General features: G+C 63.1%; 1 protein-coding gene across 1 annotated transcript in view; it reads right to left on the bottom strand.

The window, feature by feature from the left end:
- Positions 1-648: 648 nt before the first annotated feature.
- LOC119248167 (putative uncharacterized protein ENSP00000383309) overlaps positions 649-25,676 on the bottom strand; it is a 30,850-nt gene continuing 5,822 nt past the window's right edge. The window contains exons 4-7 of the mRNA XM_037515144.1: positions 25,056-25,210; positions 11,950-12,148; positions 2,212-2,445; positions 649-904 (exon numbers count right to left, since the gene is read on the bottom strand). Of these exons, the coding sequence (XP_037371041.1) occupies positions 649-904; positions 2,212-2,445; positions 11,950-12,148; positions 25,056-25,210 (844 nt within the window). The remainder of the gene's footprint in view (positions 905-2,211; positions 2,446-11,949; positions 12,149-25,055; positions 25,211-25,676) is intronic.

The raw sequence follows: 25,676 nt of genomic DNA, 5'->3' as shown, positions 1-25,676 counted from the left end.
TCTGCAAAGGCGGCCTTGACACTGGAGGTGACCGGCTGCATGGGGGAGACCCTGGTGGGCGGGTGTCCCCCTTCACCTGTGCCCCGCTGTGGGGTGCCGATGTCTGGGCTGTGGTCACGCCTCCCCGCTGGCTGCCCGGCCGGCCAGCGCGGCATCCCCGAGGCTCTGCTCGGCCGTGACTGACGCGGAGGGCAGCGTCAGCCTGGAGGCAGCAGCAGGACGGCAGAGTCCTTGGAGGGGAAGGGGCTCTGCTGGGGGTGGGGGTCAAGGCTGCGGCGCCCCGTGGGTGCAGGCCTTGCCCGCCCTGCAGGCTTCAGCCTGCCACCTCCAGTCACCAGAACGCCCCACTTCGTGGGGTCTGTTTATACACAGACACCCTGATTCTGTCCCTCTGGAGACCCTGACACCCCATGCAGAGGCTGCAGCACTGTAGGTGCCCCAGGGCGACCTTCCTGCCACCTGGGCCCGCTCCCCGCGGCCGTCTGCCCCTGAGTGGGGACCAGGCTGGGCCGGGGCTGGTTTTGGCCATGAGATGCCTTGAGGGAATGGCGGCGTTTTCTGGGGTTGGTCCAGGGTCCTCTGACTCCAGGCCAGGACGGGGAAATGAAACGGCGCCAACACCTCGGCGCGTGGCCCTGCCCGGGGCCGTCATGTCCGCCCCTGGGCCACGAGCCGCTCGCCCCACACAGGGACGGAGACGAGCAGCAGACGCTCCGGCACGTGCCGGAAAGTGCCGACCCCTGGAGGCCGCGGGGACACGTCTCCAAAAGCGCCGGGAACGTCCCCCGGAACCAGCACCTCTGAGCTACAGGAGTGTCTCCTGCAGTCCCGGGCACAAAGCAACGGCCGGCACCCTCGGGCCGTGACAGCCCTGGCGACCACAGAGCCGCCTGCCGCTAAACGGCTGCAGGGACGAAAGCAAAAAACGGAATGAAAGGACAGTGACCACGAAGCCCAGACTCCAGGCGCGTGCAGAGGACGGGGCCGGCAGCGAGGAGAGGCCCGGCTGGTGCAGAGGGCCGTGGGCGAAGACGCAGAATCCGGGGGAATGAATGGAGGCTGTGGGGGGAGCCGGGGAGCCCCCAACGCCAGGCTCCCGACCCCGCCCAAGGTCTCGCTCGGGCAGACCGGACGCCCGGCCGGAGAGGCCGGCAGCGCGGGGGAGCGCGGCCCCGAGCGCAGACGCAGCAACGCTCGCGGGAAGCAGCCGTCAGGCCCCAGGATTTATTTTTTAAAAGACAAAATCACTTCGCAAGATTGCAGGCGAATACAGTTAAATGCCCAGAAGAAAGAAACGATTTTCTTGAAAATCGCACATCGCCAAAGCTCGCCGCGGGGGAGGGAGCTCACACGGGCCGGCCCGCGGCCGAGGGGAAGGCGGGAGGGCACGAGGACGCCTTCCGAGGACACGCCGGCCCCGGAGCGCGGGCACAGCCTCGTGGCCGGGTTGCCCCGGAGGCCGGGGATGGCGGGAAACCCCCAAAGTCCTCCTGAGAAGCAGCAGAGCCGCTCCCTGGACGAGCTTCGCCATGAAAGCGGAGCGGGGCCAGCTCGCTGTGGCCCCTGGGGAAGCGGCGTTACCGGGAGCGGCGGCCGCGACAGCGCCGTGTGCTGGCCAAGGCCGCGTGGCCGGGGCGGGAGCGAGGCTCGACGATCGAGACGCGTCAGGGCAGGGACGGCTAAGCAGAAAGGCCATCCGGTCGCGTCAGGAGGAGGAGACGTCCCTGCACCCTCGAACACTCACGTTGACTCTCTCGACAGAACGGCGGTGGGCGGCCCCGGGAGCCGCGCGCTGCCCGGCAAACTCAGCGCCCTGGCCGGCCTGGGGGAGGACCGGCTGCCGCCCCTCCCGGCCCCTTGGCCTGGCCTTGCAAACACCAGACCGGGCGAGGGGTCTGCCCTGCGGGTCAGCTCCCTGGCGGGGATCCAGCTAAGGCTGCAGTGGGGAGGGCCCGGGGGGAGGGTGGGGAGGAGGGCCCAGGGGGGGCCCCTCTGTGGGCTGCCCGCAAACCTGACCCCAGACCCAGCGGCCCCAGAGGCGGGTGAGGGCAGGAGTGAGTCCAGACGAGCAGGCTGCAGCACGGAGGGTGGCCGGCGGCAGCAGGGCCGGGACCGTGGAAGGCCTGGGAGCCGGAGTCGGGGGGCGGGACCGCGGGGCTGCCAGGCAGGGAGGGCCCCGGACTCGACGGGGAGCAGCCAGACCCACGTTACGTTTGGCGGCTTCCACCCCCTCGACGGTCAGCAGCCTGTGGGGCCGGGGCGCTCGGGATGCCCCCGACGGCCCCAAACTCGGCTTCCCGAGGGCACCCAGCCAGCGTGGCCTTGGCCGGGAAGCGAGCCCCAGCGGGTTTGGGGGGACTCGACGTCGCCGGAGCTCTGTCCAGGGTGGACACCGGCGCGCGCCAGCGGGGGAGGGCCAGGGGCTCGTTCCAGGTCACCCCCGGGCTGACGGGGTGTTGCGGGGAAGAAAAACAACCCTGAGCCATGTGGAAACGTGTGTCTGGGCTCCTTGGGGCGGGGGGTCGCTAACACCCCCCGGGTGCCCCAGAAGGCCCGGATCCCAGCTCCCGCCCCGAGGACGAGAAACAGAAAAGCGGAATGAGCCGCGGCCGCGCAGGGGGAAGGAAACTCATCAAGGTGAGGGCAGAGGTTTAAAAAAATAGGGAAGTAGGAGAAAAATGGAAGGACCCAGCATTTGTGGGACCGTTTAAACACGGTTTCAGCTTGGGGGACGGGGGTGTGGGCAGGGATGGGGGTGCTGGGAAGGGATGGGGTGCTGGGTGGGGACGGGGGTGTGGGCAGGGACAGGGGTGCCGGGCAGGGACGGGGGTGCCGGGCAGGGATGGGGGTGCCGGGCGGGGACGGGGGTGCGGCAGGGATGGGGGTGCCGGGCAGGGATGGGGGTGCTGGGTGGGGACAGGGGTGCCGGGCCGGCTGCGCCACATCTCCCCCATCGCTGCCGTGGTGCCGGGGGTGCCCCGAGGCAGGCGCAGGCCGCGGGGGCCGAGAGCTCGTCCTGCGCTCGTGGCCTGGTGGACGCCGTGTCCGGCGTGGCTCCCACCTCGGGCCCCTGGCAGCTTCTGGCGCCGCAGGGAGCAGCCTCCTGGGGGGCAGGACCTCGGGGCTCCGATGTGCGACTCCGAGCTTGAGCGCGTCTGAGCGAGTTTTCACGTGTCCCGGGGCCATTTTAATTCAGTTTTCGCTGAGTTGCCCCTTCGTAGCTTTTCCCACTTCCCTCATTTTTCTGCCCAGGCGCTGGCCCGGTCTGCTCTGGGAGACAGTCCGTCCCGGCTGCCGGCTCCGGCCTGGCCGCCAGTTCCAGCTTCGCCGGCTGCTCCCAGCTGCTGTGACCAATCACCCCCGTTAGTGAGACAGAGTCGGGGTCCGCCTCTCCCGGGCGGCTTCATCCAGCACCTTCCAGGAAGGCTCCGACGCCCCTGCTTCCTCCTGCGCCCCCTTCAACTGTGGGCGGGCCCAGCGACGTGCTTCCAAGGAAACACCCTTCAAGGAAGGTCGGGGAGCGCCCGTCTGCCAGGACCAGGGTGCCCGGAGCCCTGCCGACCCCTGGCTCGACTGGGGGCGCCGTGCAGCAGGGGCCCCAGGAGACGCCTCGGAGGGGAGGGCCTGGGTCTGTGGCCGCCTGGGGGTGCCCCCGGGGCGCACATCTCTGCAGTCGGCCGGGCTCCCCACCCCCACCCCCATCACCTCTTTGTCCAGCCGGCACAGCTGGGCTCCCCTCCAGGCCCGCCCCGAGGCCTCGCTGCTGGATTCAGTCTTTCTGCACGAGTGTGACAGGCGGGCCGGGCCGGCCCGGGGCCCAGGGGGCTGAGGAAACGCTTGCTCCCCTCTCTGCCAAGTGCGTCCTGCTGAGATGCGCCAGCTCATCACTCAGAGCCGCTAAGTGACGTGCCGGGCAAAGGGCCGCGAGGACCCGGCAGATGCGCGACGTGACAGCCCCGTCTGTCACTCTGGACCAGCGTGAGGTTCCTGGAGTCCCTCCGGTTCCGCCCCCGCACCCCCACTCCGGGCTGCAGATGGCGCGGGGGGCAGCCTGACAAGCCCCGTCCAGCCCCCCCGCCCCCCCGGGAGCCCTCGTCGCTCCATCTTTCCGAGGGAGCCAACCACACGGAAGAGCGGGCTGACCGCAGACCGTGCAGCCGCGGGGCGGGGGTGCGTGGGCCCAGAGGGAGGGTGCCGGCCCAGGGCGGAGCTGGCCAGCGGCTGCTGGAAGCGACTCGAGCAGAAGCAGCGCCCTCAGCGCTGAGCAGGCCCGCGGGGGCCGCAGGCGCGGGCAGGTCCGCGCGTCTGTCTTCCTTTGTCTGCTGACGCCCGGTGGCTGCCCCGTCCTGTGCGCTGCGAGTGGGCCCAGCCAAGCGAGGGAGGGGGCCGGTCAGGCTCCGCGTGTGTAGGTTTTCCACGGACAAGTGAGCTCAGAGCAGGGAAGCCAGAGGCAGGGGAGCCGCACCAGGCCGGGCCTGAGGGTGCCGCGTGCCACCAGGACAGCGGAGCGGAGGGCCGGGGCGGGAAGAGGACGTGAGAAATGCTTTGCTGGTACGGCCAGCGGGCGGGGGTGACGGCCAGTGCGTGGTGGGCACCGCCGGGACAGGCACGTCCGGCCTCAGTGTCCTCTTACGATGTGGCCTCCACACCCAGCCGAGGCCGGCGTGGCCCTCACGCCGTCAGCATTTCCTGGGCCCCCAGAGCACCGGTCGCCTCCCAGGAGCCGCCCCGGCTGTCCTCGGAGGACCAGATGTGGGAGGGGTCGGGGAGGGGTGGCCTTGGGGGTCACTCACTGAGGCCGCGCGGCAGGAAGAAGGTGCGGGCCGGGCTGGGGGAGCTCACGCGGGAGTGACCTCCTCGGCCACCCCAGGGCCAGCAGCTGGCTGCGGAGCCCCATCGTCCTTGCGGTGGCCGTGGCTTCAGGTGATTTAGCACATGGAGTGATGGCCCGTGTCATCGGTGATGGACGGCGTCGGGGAGTCCAGGGCTGTGTCCAGTCATGCGGGTTACGGCGACTTCGTCGGGGGTGGGTGGGGGGGAAGGTCACCCTCACTTCATAAGCTTCATTTGAAAGCACAGGGCGTAGAGTGACGAAGGTCGTGTGAGCTGGGACAGCCGCGCGCTCGGGGCTGCGGGGCGGGTGGCGACGAGTCGCGGCGGGGTGGGAGGGAGGTGGTGGCGAGGGTGGCCGAGGCGCCGGGGGGTGAGCGGGCGCGTCCTTCCGCCCGGGCAGCCTGTCCCCAGGAAGGGCGCACCTGAGTCCAACATCTCAAAAGTCCCGGGAATTTTTCTGCACCGGGGAAGGAGTTTGCGCCCACCCATGTCAATGCTATTTTGGGTGTGAAGAGTTTGCTTGACGCCAAACATCTCGGCGACCCCCGAAGCCGCCGTCAAGCCCGCCGCGGCCGCCAGATGCAGGACGCGGGGCCGCGGGCGCGAGCGGGGAGGCGGTTTTTTCCAGTTTCCTGCTGCCGTTTGGCGCGGGCTGGACTTGGGCGCCGTCAGAACAGCTCTCGGGAGGCGCGAGTGTGCACCAGGCACTTGGAAGGGATTCAGGGAGTGGCATGTTGCTGCAGGGATGCGAGCAGCCAGGGGAATGCAGGCAGGGGCGGCGTCTGCAGGGGCTCGCAGCGGGGGGAGGGCCCCGGGCGGCTGCGGCCTCCTGGGTGCGATGCGGCCTAAAAATAGCCGCGCTCTGTGCGGCGTCTGGGGAGTAGCTTGGCTCCAGCTGCTGCCGCCGCAGAGTAATGTGCTTTGGGGGAAGGAATCAGCTGGGGCTTTGTTCTGCCGGCGCTGCCTCGGCCGTGACCCTGCAGCACGCGGCGCCGGCCGTCCTGCGTCCAGTGGGCGGGAGGAGACGGGCGAGGAAGGCCGCGGCCCAGCCGCCCCAGCCCCGCACCTGCACGGGGCGCGAGGAGAGCACCTGTGGGCAGGTGTGCACGTCCCCGGTGCAAACACAGGGCTTCTCTGACACCTTCGACGCTCGCTTGGGGCACGGAGACACGGCTGAGGTTTGCCGTCCTCTCCTCGGCCGCCGCCCCCAGGGCCGGACCTCAAACCCGCGTCCCCAGGACTAGGAGGAGGGGGCGGCACGGGGCGGGCGGGGGCGGGCGTGGGCTGGGCTCCTTGCCCTCAGCTTCGTCCCGGCCGCCACGGCTGCCCCATCAGCAGTGGCTGCCCCGCGGCAGCAGCGGGCCCGGGCGTGAGTGGCCGAGGACAGGGCCAGGCTCCCGCCGAGGACCTTCCCTGCGGCACTCGGGGCCGAGGGGCCGGCAGCTGTTCCCTGAAGCCCTTTATTATGAAGAGGACCTGAGCCCGCCTGGCGCAGGGTCCTCGTGGGCCCGCCTCGCAGAGGGGAGTGCGGGGCCTGCTCACGCGCGGCTCGGCCGCGACCCTCTGTCCCGCTGGGATGCAGCTGCGGCCGAACAGGCGCCCGTGTGCTGGGCCCGCGGTGCCCGGCCCGTCCCGCGTGCCGGGAGCGCTCCCTTCCCTCCCTGCCTCCATTTTTCTGTACTGGACAGAGTCTGTCCCTGGACAGCCGCTGGGCGCCGCGCGCAGCTGCTGCTTGTATCTGCAGATCGCGGCCGATCTGGACGGAGCTCGGGCGGCGGCCGGAATCCCGCGATAGCATCCCCCCGGCTCCGCCAGGATGGTGTGAGCCATGGCTGCCCTGCAGGTCTGGCGTGGGTGGTGGGGAGGAGCGCGAGGAGGAGCAGAGCGAGGAGGGCCTGTGGCCAGGCCGGGGTGCAGGGCGAGGCAGAGTGTGGGGGGGAGCGGCGTTCACTGCGAGCCCTCACGCGCGGGGTGAGTTTTGCTTCGCGGGGTGAATGTTGCATCACTGACGTAAAGGGACAGAGCTCGGATCCCTGGTGGCGGCTCCGAGCCCTGCACAATGGCAGGAGCTACAGCCCCAGAGTAGTCACAGCTTCCCACTGGGTCTGCAGGGACCCCGTCCCCCAGGAGAGGCACCTCCCTTCACCCCGGCTCAGCTCCCAACCTCAGCGGCCCTGGGAATTCGCAGCCGAGCGGCCCCACCAGCTCCTGTCCGGCAGGAGAGGCAACACGGCCACTCGCCCTCGCAGCAGGTTTTCCGAGGAGCGGCTCCTGGCTCCCCACTTGGGAGGATGAAAGGGCGCCACCCCTAAGAGGCAACAGCACCTCCTGAGATGACATTGTCCTCCGCTGAGTAGCCCCCCCAGTCAAGAGGCTCCTAATGGACTCCTTGGAGGCACAGCTGCCCTCCAGGTCTGTGGCCGGGAACCCTCCCAGCATCCAGCCGGGCTCCGGCAAACAAGCAGCCGCCTCTGCTGACTCCAGCGCTGGAAGGAGGAGCCTGGTCTTCGGCACTCGCGTCCACTCCAGGCCACTGGGCCCCAGCGCAGAGGTGAGTGCGGGAGCCCTGTCCACTCCCTCCAGGGGGGCCGGGGCGCCTCTCCGCCATCCATACTCATGAGGGCGCCCGGGGCGGTGGGGCGGCTCCCCTCGCCTGCCGGAGAAGCTCCAGGCCGCTGAGTCAGAGTCTGGCTGGACAGACCAGAGCAGGTTAGAGCCCTTTAGAGCCGGTTGGGCCTATTCAGAGATGGCTGGAGCCTGTTAGCTCTGGTTTGAGCCAGTTATAGCCAATCAAGCCAGTTAAAGCTGGTTGGAGCTGGTTTTAGCTGGTCTGAGCTGGCTTGAACCTGTGCAGGCTGGCTGGAGCCCATCCAGGCTGGTCAGAACTGGTTGAAGCCTGTCAGAAATGGTTGGAGCCAGTTTTAGCTGGTCTGAACCAGTCAGAACCAGGTGGAGTTGGTACAACCTGGTTCCAACTGGTTTTAGTAAGTCTGTGCTGCTTTGAGTCAGTTTGAGCAGGCTGCAGCCGGCTTTAGCTGGCTTGAGTATGTTGGAACCAGTTCCAGCTGGTTAGAACTGGGTTGAGCTGGTTTGAGCTGTTCTGAGCCAATTTGAGACTTTCAGAGCTGCTGGGTCTAGTTGGAGCCTTGAGCCGGTTCTGGTCGGTTACAGCCAGTCAAGGGAGGTGGGAGCTGCTTGGAGCCAGGCAGAAATAATGCTAGTTGGTTAGAACCAATTGGGACTGGTTTTAGCACGTTTGAGCTCATTCTTGCCAGCTGGATTCGTTTTGAGCCAGTTATAACCAGTTCCAGCTGGTTTGAACCAGTTTGTGCAGGTTCACGCTGTCTAGAGACAATCTGTGCTGATAGGAGCCAGATGGTGCAGACTCGGGCCTGGGAGAGCTGTTTGTAGTCATTTGAGACTGTTGGCGCTGGTCAGAGCCAGTTAGAACCGGTTAAAGCCAGTTATGGCCAGTCTGACCTGGTTTGAGATGGTTGGAGCTGTTTTTAGCTGGTCTGAGCGGATTTGGACCTGTTGGAACTGGTTTTAGCAGGTTGGAGCTGGTGGAGACTGGCGCAGAGCAGAGCAGTCCAGCGCCCTCTGGAGCTGTTTGCAGCTGGTTTGAGCCAGTGAGCACCTTCCAACTATTCTGAGCTGGTCTGAGGTGGTTCAAGCAGGTTAGAGCTGACTAAGCCGGTTGGAACTGGCTCGAGCCTGTGTGAGCGGGCAGGAGGCCAGTCATGGAGATGGGGTTGGGGCTGTGGGGGAAGCCCTGACCCTGGAGCAGGAGGCACAGGCGGGGGGCCCAGGGCTTAGCCGTGAATCCACCTTAAACCGTGTGACCTCCAAGGCCGCATCAAGCAGCAACTTCTTGATTCCAAAAGCCGCGGAAGGCGGTGGGAGCCAAGCGCGCTCAGAAATTCTGCAGGCAGCTTCGTTACGGAATTGCTCCTCGTCTAATCTCACACCCGCCATGCAAATGGCTTCGTAAAGCTGGTTATCGGGAAATCTAATTTAATTTCACTGTCTGATGAAGATGATGTCTAGGTAGACTCTATTCTCGACTGCCTTTATTGAACGTACGTTAATGTTAAGTGTCTGAATATCGCATTTCCAGGTACTTGGAGGGCTGCTCTCCGCCGCGAGCCTCAGGTCTGAATGCTAAGAGCTGGGTCCACGTGCGGGGAGCCCGAAGCTCTGCACCGCCGTGAAGTCCCTTGGCTTCCACATGTGGCTTCCTCGCTTACACCGTCAGGAGTAAGCCTGACTCGCCCAAAGTCTCTGGGCGCAGCAGACGCTGGGCACGGGAGAGGAGGCTGACGGTCCTGTTCTGCCGTCCCGGGGAGCCACATGCTCTGCGTCCCTGCCTGCCGTCCCGGGCGCCGTGCCTGCACCTGCTTCCTGGGAGACTTCTGCACCCCCAAGTTATTTCCTTTGGGTCCTGCCTCCCAAGAATAGGAGGAAGACATGGGGCAGAACTTAGAGGCTGTTTTCAGCCACATGGGTGAGAACAGCCTTCCATGGCCAGGCCCGTGTGTCCCCGGGACGGGGCGAGCCAGCTCACGGCCGCCCGGGGCCTGCCTGCTCCGTGGAACTGGAGCCCGGGAGCAGCGTGCGGAGTCCGCCCGAAACTCGGGCCAGAACAGGCTCCCGGTCAGGCAGGGGCCGGTGCGGAGCGCGGCCTGCCCCACGGGGAGAGCTTCCGGGCACGCGGGACGGGACCGCTGTGGGTGCGCGGGTGCAGGGCGGCTTGCCCGGAACAGCGTGTTTGACTGGGGTGGCGCCGCACCCTGAAGTCTGTCACATCCTTCCTGGTCGTGACAAACAAAAATGTCCCCCAGACATTGCAAGGTGTCCCCTGGGAACAAAACTGACCTTGATGGGGAGCTGGAGGCCGGTGGTAACACGCTGCAGGCTGTCACGTCCGCGCTCGCTGCCGGCACCTGCTCGGCAAGTTCTGCTAGAACGTGGGCAGTGAGGCCTTTCCTCGCCAGGGCTGGCCTCCGAGCTCTCGGGGACGGGTCTCCCTTATGGTTACGGAGTAGCTCATGCCAGTCAGACACACTCACACACACACAGACACCCCTCCCCAGACCCCCCCCCCACATCCACAGACACACTCACACAGACACACACAGACACACACACACAGACACACACAGACACCCCCCCACAGACACACACACACAGACACACCCACACACACCTCTGAGTGGGGGTGACAGTGCTAAGGTCGAAGCGAACATGACCCACCATAATACAGCAACATGGGGACCCGCCCAGCATGAGGCCCAGAGGGGTGCTGGGAGGCAGAAGGGACACCCCCGTGTCGCGGGCTTGGCCGCTGGGTGCAGAAGCAACACCTGAGACTGGGGAGCGAGAGTGCGGCACGAGGGCCACAGCCCCGGCCCTGAACACGCGCGGCGGCTTCCTCCCCGCGCCGGGGTGCCGGGGCGGTGGTGGGTGTAGACGAGGCGTCTGAAGGCCCCGTGCCGGCCCTCTGCCCCCTGGGATGAGCGGCCTCTCCGAGACAGGCTGCCAGGACGCCCTGCCCGGCGCGTCCCACCGCCCGGCTGATGGGGAGGCTGTTCTGGCGGAGGCCGGGCCGCCCCCCTGCGCTCGGGGACCCTGCTGGGCTCCGGGGTGAGGCGGGTGGGGGGCCTTCCTGAGCCCCAGCGTCTACACCACGTGTTCCTCTCTTGCCACCCCGTGGGGGGCTGGCTCGCCCGCGTTCCCAGATCCGCGTCCTCCGTGGCCTCTGGGCAGGCGTCGGTGCTTCAGCGCCGGTTCTTGCAGCTCCCAAAGACACATTTCCCCAGAACGTCTCTGAGTTTGTGCGGCTCTAATTGTTTTCTAACGCAGCTCCCGAGCACCTGGGGGCCGAGGCTGCCATCGAGGGGCGCTGGGAGCTGGGGTCACGCCTTCCATACGCAGGCGCTGGCGTCCTCCTTGGTCAGTGTTTTATTTTCTTTCTCTGTTTTTTTTTTTTTAAAGATTTATTTATTTATTTACGCAAGCACTGGGCACAGTCAGAAGCGCGGGAGGGTGAGAGAATCCACCAGAGCCAGAGCGGGGAGCAGAGCAGGCAGAAGGACCGAAGGACACTGCTGAGGGGAGCAGCGGGCGGCAGGAGAGGTCTGCGCGCCATGCGGGACCCTCCTCCGGTGGCCGGGGAGCAGCCGGGGAGCGAACTGGCACTGCAGAGGCTGCGGGCAGCTTCCCAGCCCAGCGCTCAACCACTGTGCCACCGGGGCGGCCCCTTGGTCAGTGTTTTGAAGCCCAAGTGGGGGTCTTTGCTATGGTTTTTTTGGGTGCACGGAGCGGGGGGAGCAGTGGCGGTGAGGCGACAAGGGCGGGCGGGATGTATATGGGGTGGGGTGATGGTAGCCGGGGGTGGGGGCGGCAGCGACACAGAACCCCTGGCGGGCAGGCGAGGGAGGTGACCGGTCAGTTCCTGGCATCTCCCTCCCCGGCAGCCAGGCCCGCGAGGCCTGGGGGTCTCTGACTGTGGGCCAGGGTGAGTCTCCCACAGGCAGCGGCTCTCAAAGGCCCCCTGGTGCGGGCGGCCTGTGCCCAGGGGGGCCGGGGCGGGCACCCTCCAGGAGGCTGCGTTATCTGCAGATGCCCATCGCAGCTTAATGATGAACAGGGATGAGCCTGCGGCGGAATCCTACCGGGCGCCGCTAAGGAGCGGAGCCACCGGCCGCCCCCTGTAAGGCAGCTGCGGGATGAACCGTCACCGCCGTGACTCCGCGTGGCTAATGAAACCAGAGTGTGTGATTGATGGGAGGGATGTTTGCCAAAGGTTAATTCGTTTGTTTTCCTTTTGTAATCAGCCGTGGAGACCACGGACGTGAGGAGACCTTCCCGGTCACAGACAGGCCTCTGAGGACCTCTGCCCCGGAGCCGCCCAGGTGGGAGGCTTGGAGGAGGTTGGTGCATGTGGTGCCAACGTGCGCCTGGCCTTCAGGGGTTCCAGGATGTTGGGGTGCACAGAGCAGCTGTAGGAGAAACTCCGGCCTCTCGGTCATGGGGCTGAGGCCCGCTCAGCCGGCGCTCGCAGGCAGACAAGGGCCCGAGCGAGCCTGGCGCCCATGGCCAGGACGGGGACCCCACTTTTTGGGCGAGGCTGCTGCCCGGGAGGGCCCATTCATGGTCTGAGTGTGGCTGCCGTCTACCCGGGCCAGGCCTGAGGATGGGGCAGGCTCTGCAGGAAGCGTCTTCAGGGGCCTGCCCGGGGCTGCCTGGAGGAGCCTGGGGCGTCCAGCGGCCGACCTCGGCACGGCCGTTTCAGCCTTGCGTTCCAGCAGGTCCCCTGCGTGGTGGCCAGGAGGGGAGGTCACGGAGGGCAGGCCAGGAGCCGCCGGTGAGTGGCGAAGGCCCCGGGCAGGCTGCCCTCGGCCTGAACTGAGCAGGGGGGGAGCGCGTGGAGCAGAAACCAGTGAATTGGGGCAAGGGCGGCCCCACTCAGATGAGCCACTCCTGGAGGCCACAGACACTGACCGCTGGTGCTCTTGGACACGATGCGGCTGCCCCTCGGGATGCATGGGGGTGGCCCTTGTGGTGACACTGTCGCTGGCCCCTGATCTGAGGGGTGGCTGCCTTCTGGGGGCATGGAGGAGGCCCCCCGAGTGTCGCCTTTGGGTCCTCGTCCTGGCCTCTGTGAAGTGGGTGGTCACGACCCATCTGGATGCTCCCGGCAGCAGCCCTTGAAGGGAACTAGGGCTCCCTTCCCCGGGGGCCCGGCAGGCGCTGCACACTGCGGAGGGCATGTACGTTCTCACTCGCCTTCCAGTTACCAGATGGTGCCCCTCGTGCACGCACAGTTTGGCTTATTATTGTGTTTTCTTGTTGGTTTTCGAGAGCTTTTTATATATTGAGGATCCTAAGTGTTGCATATTGCTAGGACTTATTTTTGTCACATTTGTCTGAATTTTATAGCAAAACCTGTTTCCTATTTTTATGCAATCTAATGTATATTTCTATGATTTTTTTTCTCTTAAAGAGCTTGTTTATTCAGAGGGAGATAATCTCCAGCTTTTGTTCTACTATAAGGCTCATGGTTTTATTTTATTTTCCTGGTCACCTCTTTGAGCATCTCAGCCCATCCTGGCTGTCTGCGAGGCAGGTGCGACTCTCACCACCGGAGCAAGTGCAGCCGGGTCTTCCGTCCCGCCTGGGGCCAGCCGCGCCTTCCCTTGGCGCCTGGCCTCGCTCTGCTCTGCTCGTGGCCCAGTCTGCACTCGCCCCGACACCACACAGCTTTCTTGGTTTTGCTTATAACGCTCCCTCAGATGATTCTCCTTTGTCGTCACCCCACTGTCCTCCTAGTTGCCATATGCGGCAAAGTGGTCAACTGCTTATCCCAGGCAAGCCTGAGAGTCTCTGTCTAGCTGCAGAGATGTCCCCATGGGATCCTGACCGCACGAGCAAGGCCAGGAGTGGGCCGGGGAGAGGTCTTGGAGGCAGCAGTGACCTCTCGGCCGGGCGGCCCTCTGGTCAGGATGAGGGGGCAGGTGGCCTGGGGCTCCAGGACCTGTGGGGCTCCCCCCCGCAGCCTCTCCTGTCCGCTGGACTGGGGTGAGGGGCAGATGCAGTGTCAGGTTCTAATTCTCATAAAGGTGTGGGGGTCGCCCAGCTCCCTGGAGTATCTTAGAACTGAGCCCAGAGCCTCCCGGCAGGAGGTGACCCAGGCAGCTGCTGGAAACGCGGGGTGGGGGCCATGAGTCCAGGCCTGGGACCTGCCTCGTGTCCCCGCAAGCACGTCCCCCATCCCAGGCCCACAGGCCACTGCCCTGGGCAGCCTCCGGAGACGGCTGGGCCCTCAGGGGTGAGTCGGGTTTGGGAGACCTTGTACCCGTTCCCCGGGGTCCACACCGCACAGGATGGGGTCCCCGTACCCCTGCCCTGGACACAGAGTCAGCGGAGCCTCTAGGGGACGTGAGGGCCTGACAGTGGACGCGTCGTCCCTGAGCGGCGCTTTGATGCCCTGACATCCAGGGCCACCCGCTGAGCTGTCAGCAAATTAAGGCTGGCCACGGCCCTGCCTGCCTGCAGAGGGCTCAGCCAGGCCAGCCCTGACCTCTGGGGCCTGCGGCTGCCAGAGAGGGCTGCGTGTGGACACCAGGGAGGGCTTGTCCTGCTTCCCCAGGGGAGGCTGTTAACACCTATTCAGAGCTGCTTTCATCCTCTCCCGGGGCTTTGATGGCGGCTTTGAAGAAGAAAGCGCCTGCCTCTGGGCCAGACGCCTTCATCCTCCCAGAGAGCCCACAGTTCTGATCCTGCCGCTAAGTGCCGTCCAGCTTCCCTCCCGCTTCCCTCCCGCACACACTCCCCGCAGGGCTGGGTGGGAGGGACTTCCTGGGGGCCAGGAGGTGCACCTGCCTGCACCCGCCTGCACCACTGGCTCCAGAACGGGGCAGTGGGGGTGCAGACTCCCCGCAGCTGGCCATCCTGGGCTGAGCGGCCGCCCCTTTGGCCTGGGGCCTGCCTCTGGGCAGGGACAACCCGTCTCTGCCCAAACTGTCCGGTGCCCCCCCACCACCTGGGGCAGGCTGCAGGCCCTCCGCCATCGTGGTCATGGGGCCGGGGCCGCATGTCCAGCCCTCGCCCGGCTGTCCAGTGTGTGGGATGGGCGCCCAGACTGGTGGAGCCACTTGGGGGTGTGTGGAGGGAGCCTGCCCCAGCCTGGACAGCCTCTCCCTGGACCGCAATCTGCTGCCGAGGGCGGCGCCTGGTGGCCTCAGCTGGGTGGCTCTGAGCGGACGGCAGGGCCTTGCCTCGCTCTTCAAGGTCGCGTCCTGAGCGGCTCCTTCGAAGCTCAGTGTCGCTGGGGCCGTGTGCTCAGAGGTCAGCCTGGGAGCTGCTTCTAGTCTCCGCAACGCCCTGACTCTGAGGCTGGAGAAATGCCGGGAATCGCCCGTCTGCTCCCGCCACTCGAATGGGGGCGTCTGAGGCCAGAGAGAGGCGTGGTCTGCCCAAGGCCACTTGGGGCCTAGAGGCTGAGTTTGGAGGCTTCTTAGAGCCACACGGCGGAGCGCCAAGGAGACCCGACCGGTCATCGACCGGTCATCGTGATCGTTGCCACCCCTGCCTGCCCGGGGCCGCTGCCTGCGGTGAGTGCGGGTGGCACGGAAGCCCCAGGCGGCGTCTCTGTCCACTCCGGGGGCAGAGCAGGGGGCAGAGCAGGGGGCAGAGCGCAGGCAGCTCCCAGCTGGGCCCCCGCGGCAGGTGGGGCGGAAGGGCATGCGCGGGAAGCGGTGCTGGGGCGCCTGGAGTGCGGTGCTGGGGTGCGGCGGGCCGGGAGGACTTGGAGGGGGGTTGAGCCGCGGACGCTTGGGCCAGGCAGGGACGGCCGCTGCGCCAGGTCACCAAATTAAAGCCAAACCCAAATGTCAGCTCGTGACGCTGGGACCTGCGCTCCGGAGCGGATATAATGGCGTGTGCCGATCACGTGCGTCGGCAACAATGTAATGGAATAAAAGGAGCGGCTCGTGTGTCCGGGGCAGCAAACCCGACCTGCAGGCCTGTCTCCGAGACCCGCGTCCGCTCTGGGCCGGGGCCGCGGGCAGCAAGTGGCTGTGACTCAAAGCAGCTCGACCAGAAGTGACGCCTGGAAGAGTGAGTCTGCATGCGTGTGCACGTGTGTGCGCGTGTGCATGCGTCTGTGCACGCGTGGGGGCTGCTCCTAGACAGGGAGCTGACGCCTGGCTCAGGCTCTCCTGGCTGCCGGGGCTGAGCACCCTGCCCGGTCCCATCTGCAGGCCTGGGCGCGGTGAGGACCTGCGCGGCTGCTGGGCTCTCCCTGCAGTGGGGTGGGCCTGGCCCCTGGGGCTCCTGGCCATGGGTGTGCATGGCACCGGCTGCCTGGGCTGGGTGCTGGGCTGGGCGCCGCAGGGCCTGAGGGCCGGTGCTGACTCACACAGCCACTGTCCACGCTTCCCCGTGCACCTCTGAGCAGCGGCCTGTCCCTGCTGTGTCCCCCAAAGAAGACGCCCTCCGGCCTCACGCTTGCTCTGTCAACAGCCTGTGAAATGGTCTGGAAGACGACCCCTCCGCTCCGGCTGCGGGAGCACGGCCTGCAGACTCTGGTCGGGAAACAGGCCCGCAGAGTCCTCTGCCCGGCTGACCCGGCCTCCCCAGACACCCGGGCGGGGCAGGAAGCCTCAGCCAGGTGGCCTGGCCCTGGGGGCCTCTCCAGGAGGGAGCGGGGCCCACCTCCCTCCAGCTGAGGGGACCGTGGGTGGGGCAGCCCAGAGCCAAAGGCCTCCAGCAGCGAGTCCCCTCCCTCTTGAGGCAGTGTCCTGAAGCCCACCTCTGGGCTAGTCTCCACTGCGTCTGGCTGGACAGCTCCCCCAGGGCGGTCTGTCCCCCTGTGAATCCTTGGTGTGTTCCCAATAAACTGTCATTTACAAAGTGCGCTGAGACCCCGGCAGACGCCGCCTCCCAGCCCTGGCCTGCGGGTCCCTTCCTGCCCCTCCGGACGTGGACACCGGCCCAGCTCTCTTCTGGGGCTTCAGCTCCCCGTGTGGAAACTGGGGGTGGCCTCGGCGGCCCTCGGGGGCTCTGCCAGCAGAGCTGGCCATTAGCAAGGCTCCCGCCTCCCCTCAGTGAGCTGAGCCCGTGGGCACCTCCGGCAGGACGCGGGACCCAGGAAGCCCGACTGCTGCCAGCACCTCCTCCAGGCTCCCATGGAGAGACCCCAGCAGGGCCCCCCAGGACCCGGGCAGGGCCTCCTCCCCAAGGACCCCGGCAGGCTGCCAGGTACGGTGGGCCGGAGCCCTCCTGCGGCCAGAGATAGCCCAGAGATAGCCGTCTGGCAGCTCCTGATTGTTTTTCCTCCTCCCTGATAAGGCTTCAGAGCAATGAAGAGAGGGCGGAGGACAGAGATAACAGGATTACTGTGGGGAGACGAGAGGGGCCAGCAGGCCTCCAGATGCCCCGATGACCTGCAGCAAATCCTTCCTTTTAATTGTCACTAAAGGGATTACACCACCTCCCCTCGAAAGTGCTGTGCCCAGAGCCCAAATTCAAGTGCGCCCCCAGGGTGGACGAGGGCTCAGGCCGTGTCCTCACTGGCCGTGTCCTCCCTAGGCCTGGAGACCAGGGGGGCAGGGGACGAGGAGTCATTAAAACAGCTTTAACTGGAAGGTTCCGCAGTGCCTCCTGCACCGAGGTGCAGAAGGACAGCTGCGCCCGCCGGCCGTGGGGCCAGACCAGGTCCCAGAGTCCTGGGGGGGTAGAGGCCCTGCCCGGGTCCTAGGGGGCCCTGCTGGGGTCTCTCCGTGGGAGCCTGGAGAGACCAGGGGGGTGGGGACCTGGCAGAACAGCCCGCCCAGCTGCCCCACGCCCAAGACCGGGCTCGGGACGCCGGCGGGCGGTGAGGGGCACGTCTCAGGAGGATGCGGAGGCAGAGCAGAGCCCTGGGGGACGCCGGCGGGCGGCAGCCTGGTGACCCCGGCCCTTCCCTCGGTGAGGCCGCCAACCGTGGCTCAAGGCCCAGTCCCCACATGGCCTGGGACAAGTCCAGCAGAGGCCCTGCCAGCTGCCCCTGGGCCCACCCCCCACGGGGACCCTCCCGGTCGCCTGGGTCACCTCCCCTTATCCTGTCTGTGCCCTGCGCCCGCCCCCCGCATCTGCAGACTCCAGGGTGCGGGGCCACAGGTCAGGGTGGGGCTCTGGGCCCAGCTTCCTGCCCACGGGCGCACTGAGGAGGAGCCAGCCATGAAGTGCCACTTGATGGGCCCGGGGCGGGGGAGGAGCAGGCGGTCATGGTCAGCAGCTGCCCGTCCCTTGTCCCTGACAGCGCCCTGGGCACACACGCACGGGACACGCCGAGGCGCGGGTCTGCTCTGGGGGCCTCCGCTCAGCGCTCAGCGTCGGCCCCGGCGCCTCCGCCTCTCCGGAGCTTGCCTCTCCTGGCGGACACTCGGCTGAGGGAGGCCCGCGCTCCGCGGCCCTGGAGTCGGGCCCCGGTGTCCCCCGCAGCGGTCAGCGCCGTCCCCTTGTCCGCGAGCCGCCCGCCCGCCCCTCACGCTGTGAGCAGACCCGTTCCCCGTCCACGCGCCCGTGAGGGCCTCCCAGAGGCTGTGGGCTCCGGCCTCACTCCTGCCCGGGTACCGACTTGGGAGCGAACCCCAGGCCGTCCTAACTCCTGCGCCCCACATGTGTAACAGGGGGGTCCCCAGGAAAGGGGGAGCTGCCAGGTTCCCTGCCCCACCCAGAAGGAGGGTGGAGCGGAGCAGGGAGAAGCTGCTGCAGCGAGACTGAGGACGGAGGGAGCGGGATGCAGCCAGGAGACCTGGGGGAGGCGCCTGGAGCCGGGAGACACGGGGAGACACTGTGCCTGCCTTTGGTCGTGGACGGGGGACACAGATGCGGGCGAGAGACCTGAGGGGAGGGGACAGTGGCGGGTTTCATCTTGATGTTGATTTTGCTCTTTTCCTTCCGGGCTTGTCTGGTTGTTTCTGACCCTTTTCTGGGGGTCCCCCTGGAAGGTGCTTTAGACTGTGGCTGCTTTGGGGCCTTGCTCTGGGCCGATCCCATTGGGATGGACTTTTACCCCCGAGGGGACGGGCAACTGTGGGTGCTGGATTTAGAAACTAGACTCTTGGCCTGTCCTGTGTGGTTTCCTACTTGCACTGAAGTTCCTTCCCGCTAAAGTCTCAGGAGTTTTGTGCTGAGCGGCGGGCGGCAGAGCCCATTCGGAGCAGGCAGGTGTGCGGGGGCTGGGCCGCCCCTCCCCGCCCTGTGACACTGGAGGAGGCGCTTTGCTTCTCACCGGGACCTGGCAAGGCCAGACCCGCCCTGCGCTCACGGGGAGACGCCGGCCGCGGCCCGCACGTCGGGACAGGGTCTCTGCCGAGGTCCAGGCGGGCCCCGGCATTGGGGGTCCTCCGGCAGTTCACCTCCGACTCCCCTGGAGACGGGGCTTCCGACGGGCTGGGCCGCGAGGGCCTTGCTCACACCCCCCCTTGCCGGCCCGCGGCGGGAGAGCGGGCGTCCACCTGGGGTGGTGTGAGGGGCCGGGGGCTGCGGGCCCCTGCGGGACAGCGAGGCGGAGGCTGCACAGGGCTGGGGCCGAGCTGGGGGGGCCGACGCGCCCGGGGTGGGGGGTCCGGCGCCGGCTGCCCTCGCGTGGCGTGTCCAGGAGACCCCGGCGGCTCCGCCCCGCTGAGCCCAGGCCACCCCGGGCCTTCCCGCCTCAGGTCCCGCGTTGATTAAAGTCCCACATTAGACCGAGCGACGTCTTTCTCCCCCGGGCTCCGCGCTGACGCCAGGCTGCTCCTCACTCTCAGCACGGACGACCCAGGCCCGCCAGGCGTTTTAACTGGAATTAACACGGCTAATGTGTTCGCCTTCCCTGGGTTTTTTTGTATTTCTATCGTCTGTCAAACGAACCTCTCAGTTTCTCCACGGCGCTGGCGAATCCAATACGCTGAGGAACAAACAGGGCCGGCCTGGGCTCTGCGGCCACCCGCGCCGGTGGGCGACCCGCCGCCCCCTGCCGAGGAATGTGAGACAGAAAATGAACGTTCATGTCGCGGCGCGGCGGGAGCGTGGGGCCGAGGGACGGCGAGCGCGTGAGGGCGGGCGGGGCCCGCAGGAGGGTAAATGGCCACAGACCTCCTCCTGGCCCCTCCGGGCCTCGCCTCTGCCCCTCCCCTGCCCCCTCCCCCCGCCCCCCAACAGCACCCAGAGGCGCAAGATGGACACTCGCTCTGGACGGTGCCCTGACCTCCCGCGGGCCTCCAGGCCTGGCTGACTCCCTCCCCCCCCGCCCCCCGGCGTGGGTAGTCGCGGTCACACATTTTAAGTAGAGACCGTCTGCGGCTTCTTGCTCCCGGCGGGAATATTGTGCTGTTCCCGAAATGTATCCCTTTTGCCTGTTTTCAAATTTATGTCTTCATTTTCCAAGCGCTCCGCTGTCGTGGCACCCGCCTCCCCTTGGTAGTGTGCGTCCGTGAGTTTGTATCTCTCTCCCGTGTATTGATCTGGCTTCCAGAAGTTTATGTATTTGGCTAATCTTTTAAGGAAACAGCTTTTGTTTTTGCTAATCTTCTCTGTTCCATTGATTCCGCCTTATCTGTTTCCTTTCCTTTCTTCTGCATCTCGGCTGCTCCTCCGTCGGCCTCCATCGCCCACTGATTTGTCCCTCCCTCCCTCCCACTTCCCGGGACGGCGTCTCCTGGACGAGCTCACCTGGCCGCGCCCAGCCGGGTCCGCTGCTGCGGGGCCACCCGCTCGGTGCGGGGCCACCACGCGTTGCAGGTGCCGGCTGCCCCCTCCAGTGTGCGCCCTCCGGCCTGTGGCAGCCTCTGTTTCCTTTGTGTCTGATGTGGCTACTTTGCTGCTGATAAACCTCCTAAATTCTATTTTGCGTTTCCCCGGCGGGGGGTGTCCAGCCGCTGCAGTGCCTGGGCAGTGGGCCGGGCCCCGGGTGTTCTGGCTGGGCCCAGAGCAACGTTTGTTTTTTAAATTTTCGTATAGTTTCTTCTGAAGCACCAACCTTTTTTACTTTTGATGGAGTCCAATGTAGCAAATTCTTTTTTATGTATCATGATTTGGTGTCATACTTAAGAAATGTGTTTCTCACCAAAGATGACAAAGGTTTTCTCCTAGAAGTTTCAAAATTGTAAAGACGGCACTCAGGTGCGGCTGTATTTTGTGTTAATTTTTCATATGGTGTAAAGCAGAGGCCTAAGTTCTCTTCTCCATCCTCTCTCTCTTTTTTCCTTTTATTTCTTCCTCCTCCACATATGGATCCAGTTGTTCCAGCACCATCTTTTGAAAAAACTATTATTTGCTCGTTAAATGTCTTGACACCTGCGCTAAAAATCAATTGACCACAAATATTAAGTTTTATATCTGGACTTTGTTTTCTTCCGTTGTTCTATGTGTTTGTCTTTATGACAAGGTTCTTGATTACTGCAGCTTCAGAGTAAGTTTTCAAATTCTGACTTTAATCTCCTTTTTCAAAATTACCTTTACTATGGAAGACACTTGCTTCGCATACGCATTTTAAGACGAGCACATCACAGTGAGAAGCCTGGCTGTGTTCTACTGGAGACCGCACCGCACCTGTAAATCAATTTGGAGAGGAATTGAAACATGAACAATACTCAGTCTTCCAATTCATCAATGTGAATGTCTTTATTTATTTAGCTCTTTAATTTTTCTTAGTGGCTTAATCGTTTTGAGGGTATAAATACAATAGTTTTCTGTTAATTCTTTTTTGATGCTATTTTTTTAAAAGATTTATTTATTTATTTACACAAGCACTGGGTACAGTCAGAAGGCGGGAGGGTGCGAGGATTCACCAGAGCCAGAGCGGGGAGCAGAGCAGGCAGAGGGACCGAAGGACACTGCCGAGGGGAGCAGCGGGCGGCAGGAGAGGTCTGCGCGCCATGTGGGACCCTCCTCCGGTGGCCGGGGAGCAGCCGGGGATCGAACCGGCGCCGCAGAGGCTGCGGGCAGCTTCGCAACCCAGCGCTCAACCGCTGCGCCACCGGGGAGGCCCCTTGTTGCTACTTTGAACAGAACAACTCTCTTGATTTCATTTTCAGTTAGCTCATTATCAGTAAGCCGAAATAATGCGTTTTTGTATACGGTAGTCGCGTACCGTGACCTTGCTGAATTTATTTATTTGTTCTGTTGGGTTTTTGATGATTTAGTGTTTTATACACGTGGGATGATGTTGCTTATGAATTAACATGAAGCAGGTAAAGCTTAGGGGAGAAATGAGTATATCAACAATCATAACTCACATAATTCAGGATGACGAATAAAAAAAGACACGAAATAACGAGGGATACGAAGATTAAAAAAATAACTCTATTGGTAAACTTGATCTAACTGGCGTTTGCAGGATACACATTCCTCCTGCTGCACAGAAAGAGCGTCATGATAGAATGACCATATGCTGAGGCACAGGCCTCAGTAAATTCTGTAGGCTTGAAATAACAAATAGCGTAGTTTTTGGCTACAATGAATTAAATAGAGGAGAAGGGAATATTTTACCGATAGTTTAGGATGCCACCATGACCATGACACCCGACCTGACCACGACAGTACAACTAATTTAGAAGTTAATAACCATGAAATGTACAAATAGTTGGCACCTGAGACACACACTCATCAGAAGTCAAAGAAAAAAACCACAGTGACGATTAGAAAGTATTTGGAAATGAGTGAAAATGAAAGTACAACATATCAAAATTTATGGGCTGAAGCGAAAACAACGTGTAGAGAGAAATGTCCGTGCTTGAAAGTAAATTTGTAATTTTCATGACAGAATAAGGAGGGAAAATGAAGGTTAATTATCTACCTTAAAAAGCTAGAAAAATAAGACCAAATTAACCTCAAAAAGAGTAGTATATTAAAAAAGTACAGGTTAGAGCAGAATTAAATGAAACGGAAAATCTGCAATTAAGAAATTAACAAAGTGAAGGAAAGTTCTCTAAAAAGGTTAATAAAATTGTAAAATCTCAGCAAGACAGAGGAGAACACACACGCGAGGAGGGGCAGGGCAAGCGGCACGTGGCCAAATGCTCGTGAAAGAGAAGCCAGCGCCGAAGGGCCTGCGGCGTTTGCTGGGCAGTAAGGGCTGTCGCGAACTGCTTTATGTTGATAGTTTTCACAAATTCAATATAATGGACACATTTCTCGAAGAAACAACATATCAAGACAAGAAGAAACAGGAAACCGGGACGGCCTGTATCTGTCACATTGAATTTGTGACGAAATACCTTTTATCACAAAAGCTCCACGCCCTGGCAGCTGAAATGATGAATTTAACATTAAACCCCAAAGCAGAAGTATCAGTGATCTCACACATGTAATTTCAAAATTCAGAGGCAGAGGGAGTGTGTGCTAAGCTACTGCATGATGCCAGTTCTTTCCCTCATATTAACACCCACAGGGACGTAGAAGGGGAGAGAATCACGTGCCAGAGCCTCTCGTGCACACGTAACAATCCGGAACACGAGACCTGGACACAGAACCAGCCCTGTATAAAAATAGGATCTGCTGTGACTCGTGGGGACTTGGCCCGGGAATGCGATGTTTACGGAGCTTTCAAACGCTCACCGGTGTGCTGCATCCCACTCACAAGCGGGGCACACCCGAGAAACACACAGCTCGCGCTGGAGAGCGGGAAAACGCCGGCTCCGAAGTCAGGTGTCCCGCTGGCCTCCCTCTATCTAATACTTGCGGGGAGCCTCACGGGGGGCTGGGGACAAGAAAATGTCCGTCATCATCAGTGTTGTAGCCCACCGCTACCTCCGTGGTAAATACATCAGCAAACTGCAAGCTGTGGACCTCCCCGGTGGCGCAGCGGTTGAGCGCTGGGTTGCGAAGCTGCCCGCAGCCTCTGCGGCGCCGGTTCGATCCCCGGCTGCTCCCCGGCCACCGGAGGAGGGTCCCACATGGCGCGCAGACCCCTCCTGCCGCCCGCTGCTCCCCTCAGCAGTGTCCTTCGGTCCTTCTGCCTGCTCTGCTCCCCGCTCTGGCTCTGGTGAATTCTCTCACCCTCCCGTGCTTGTATAAACAAACAAACAAACAAAAATAAATAAATAAATAAATGAATAAAATACATGCCTCTTAAAAAAAAAAAAAACTGCAAGCTGTTAGGTTGCTGGAAAAGTCACGATGCATTTTTGCTTGAAAAACAGAAGAGATACATCGTGCATTTTCCAACAACCCAAGAAATCCATATATTTTGGACAAAAAAAAAACGTAAATGGCATAAATATTTGCAAAGACAACGTTCCCTGTCTGCACCCAGCATTGTTGTCATGGGGCGGGGAACCCACGGATTGAGTAACTTCAGCATGGGCTCGGGAGCCCGACCCACATGAAGCCAACTGGAGAGATCAATTAGAATGATTTATAAAAAAATTAATTTATGAAAATAAATAAAATTCCTACAGAATAACTTAGAGACATGTGACTGTTTCTTGTGAACATGCAAACGTGGCTTCTAGAGGCAGAGAAGAGTGCAGTCAACGGAGAGCTTGGCCGCGTGGGCAGCGCGGGCCAGCCAGGGAGGGAGACCCCGAAGTGCCTGTACGTGAAATACACGGCCATTCCAAGCCCACCCCGCCCCCCCAGGTGGTCGTGAGGGACTCTGAGATCCACATCTGAAATAGACAGGGTGTTTTTAAGCACCGAGATGGAGGCCTGAGAACAGAATCAGCTACGCGGAGTCACGGGGCCGGGGACCCGAGCCGCGGGCGCGGGCGCAAGGTCAGCAAGAGGGTGGCCGCTGGGGAGGCCGCGCGGGTGAGGCCAGCTGACCTGTTTTGGAAGGAACATGACAGGTGCATGACAGGGCCTGTGACGGCGGTGCCCAGCGTCACAGATCAACATCTGCACATATCATATCATGTTGTCGCCAGAAATGTGGGTTCCTCACGCCACGCAGCTGAGCCTCGTCAGGTGGGTCACGAACGCCGCACCCCCCGCCCGCCGGCACAATCAAGTAATTGACGTGATGGAGCTGGTAAGGGAGTTCCAGGCACAAAGGAAAGTCTTTTCACAATTGCCTAAGCATGCAGGAAAAAAAGAAGACAGAAGCCCGACCCCAATTTCACACCCTTCACAAAAATTAATTGAGATGATAGTTCTACGTGTGAAATCTGTAACTATAAAGCCTTTAGACGAAAACCAAAGAATCTAATGTGATTTTGGAACAGGCAAAGGTTCCTTAGCAGGATACGAAAAGCAATAACCATAAAGGAAAATAAATTGACAATCTGAGCTTCCTCAAAATTAAAAGCTTTTTCTCATCAAAAGACACCATTAAGAAAATGAAAAGGCAAACCACAGACTGGGAGGAAATATCGACAACACAATGTGGCAACACAATACAAATTTTTGTGTGAAGACAAATAGCTCATTTTCTAGAAGTACAGGACACCCGGCCAGTCAGCTCGGCAGGCGTGTGGGGCGGGGCAGGGCCAGCGCCAGGCAGGGCCAGCGCCGGGCAGGGCCAGCGCCGGGCAGGGCGCCACCAGCGGGCCACGCCCGTGAGCATCAGGAAGCGCGTGGCGGGGTTCGGCCTTCAGTGATGGGGGATCTGCCCACTTGGGCGCGGCCCCTAGACCCGACATCAGGGTTGGCTGGGCTGCAGGTGGGGGGGACCCTGTGCATTGCTGGCGGGCAGAAAGCCGATGCCCAGCGGGGACGCCAGCGGCCGGTGTCCTTGGTGCCTGCCCGCCCACCATCGGCAGCTCCTGGCCAATAGGGTAGAAGCGCCCCTTCCCAGAACGCCTGCAGCCGGGGCCCTCCCGCTGAGCCGACGTGGCCGCGTCGCAGGCCGCCCACGGCCTTCCTCCGGAGCGTGGACCTGGAGTCCGAGGAGCGCGGCCCCGCGGCGCTGCCCGGGCAGGAAGGAACAGCCGTTGACACAGGCGCCTGGACGCACCTCTGGCCCGATGTGGCGAGAGAAAGGGCCTGACCCGGGGCTCAGGGACTCGGAGCCCCGCCAAGCAGGGCCGGGGCCAGGCCGGCCTCTGGGGCGTGCTCTGTGCACCCCCTCACCCGCCGCGGGTTCCTCCTCTCCTGCTGCTCTCCCCGGCGTCTCTGCTGTTCTCCACTGGCCTCTTCCCTAGTGACACCCCGTGGGGTTTTCTTCCCAGAGAGATGGGAAGTCAACTGCCTCTGGCAGGAGCAGCCCGTCCTGCTGCGGCCTGACCCCAGCCAGCGCCAGCGCCTCGCCAGAGCCGGAGCAGGAGCACAGGCAGAGCCCGGGGCCGCCGAGAGGCGCAGAGCCCTGGGGGGCTGCCCGGAGCCCGCGGAGGGGCGGCCGGCGCTGCTGCGGGAAGACGCTGTCAGCTCCTCGT

Source organism: Talpa occidentalis, unplaced genomic scaffold (genome assembly GCF_014898055.3).
Source record: "Talpa occidentalis isolate TD23 unplaced genomic scaffold, MPIMG_talOcc4v2.1 talOcc4.16, whole genome shotgun sequence".
NCBI classification, from domain to species: Eukaryota; Metazoa; Chordata; class Mammalia; order Eulipotyphla; family Talpidae; genus Talpa; species Talpa occidentalis.
The sequence above is the reverse complement of the archived record's forward strand: the minus strand, read 5'-3'. Positions and strand labels throughout refer to the sequence as shown.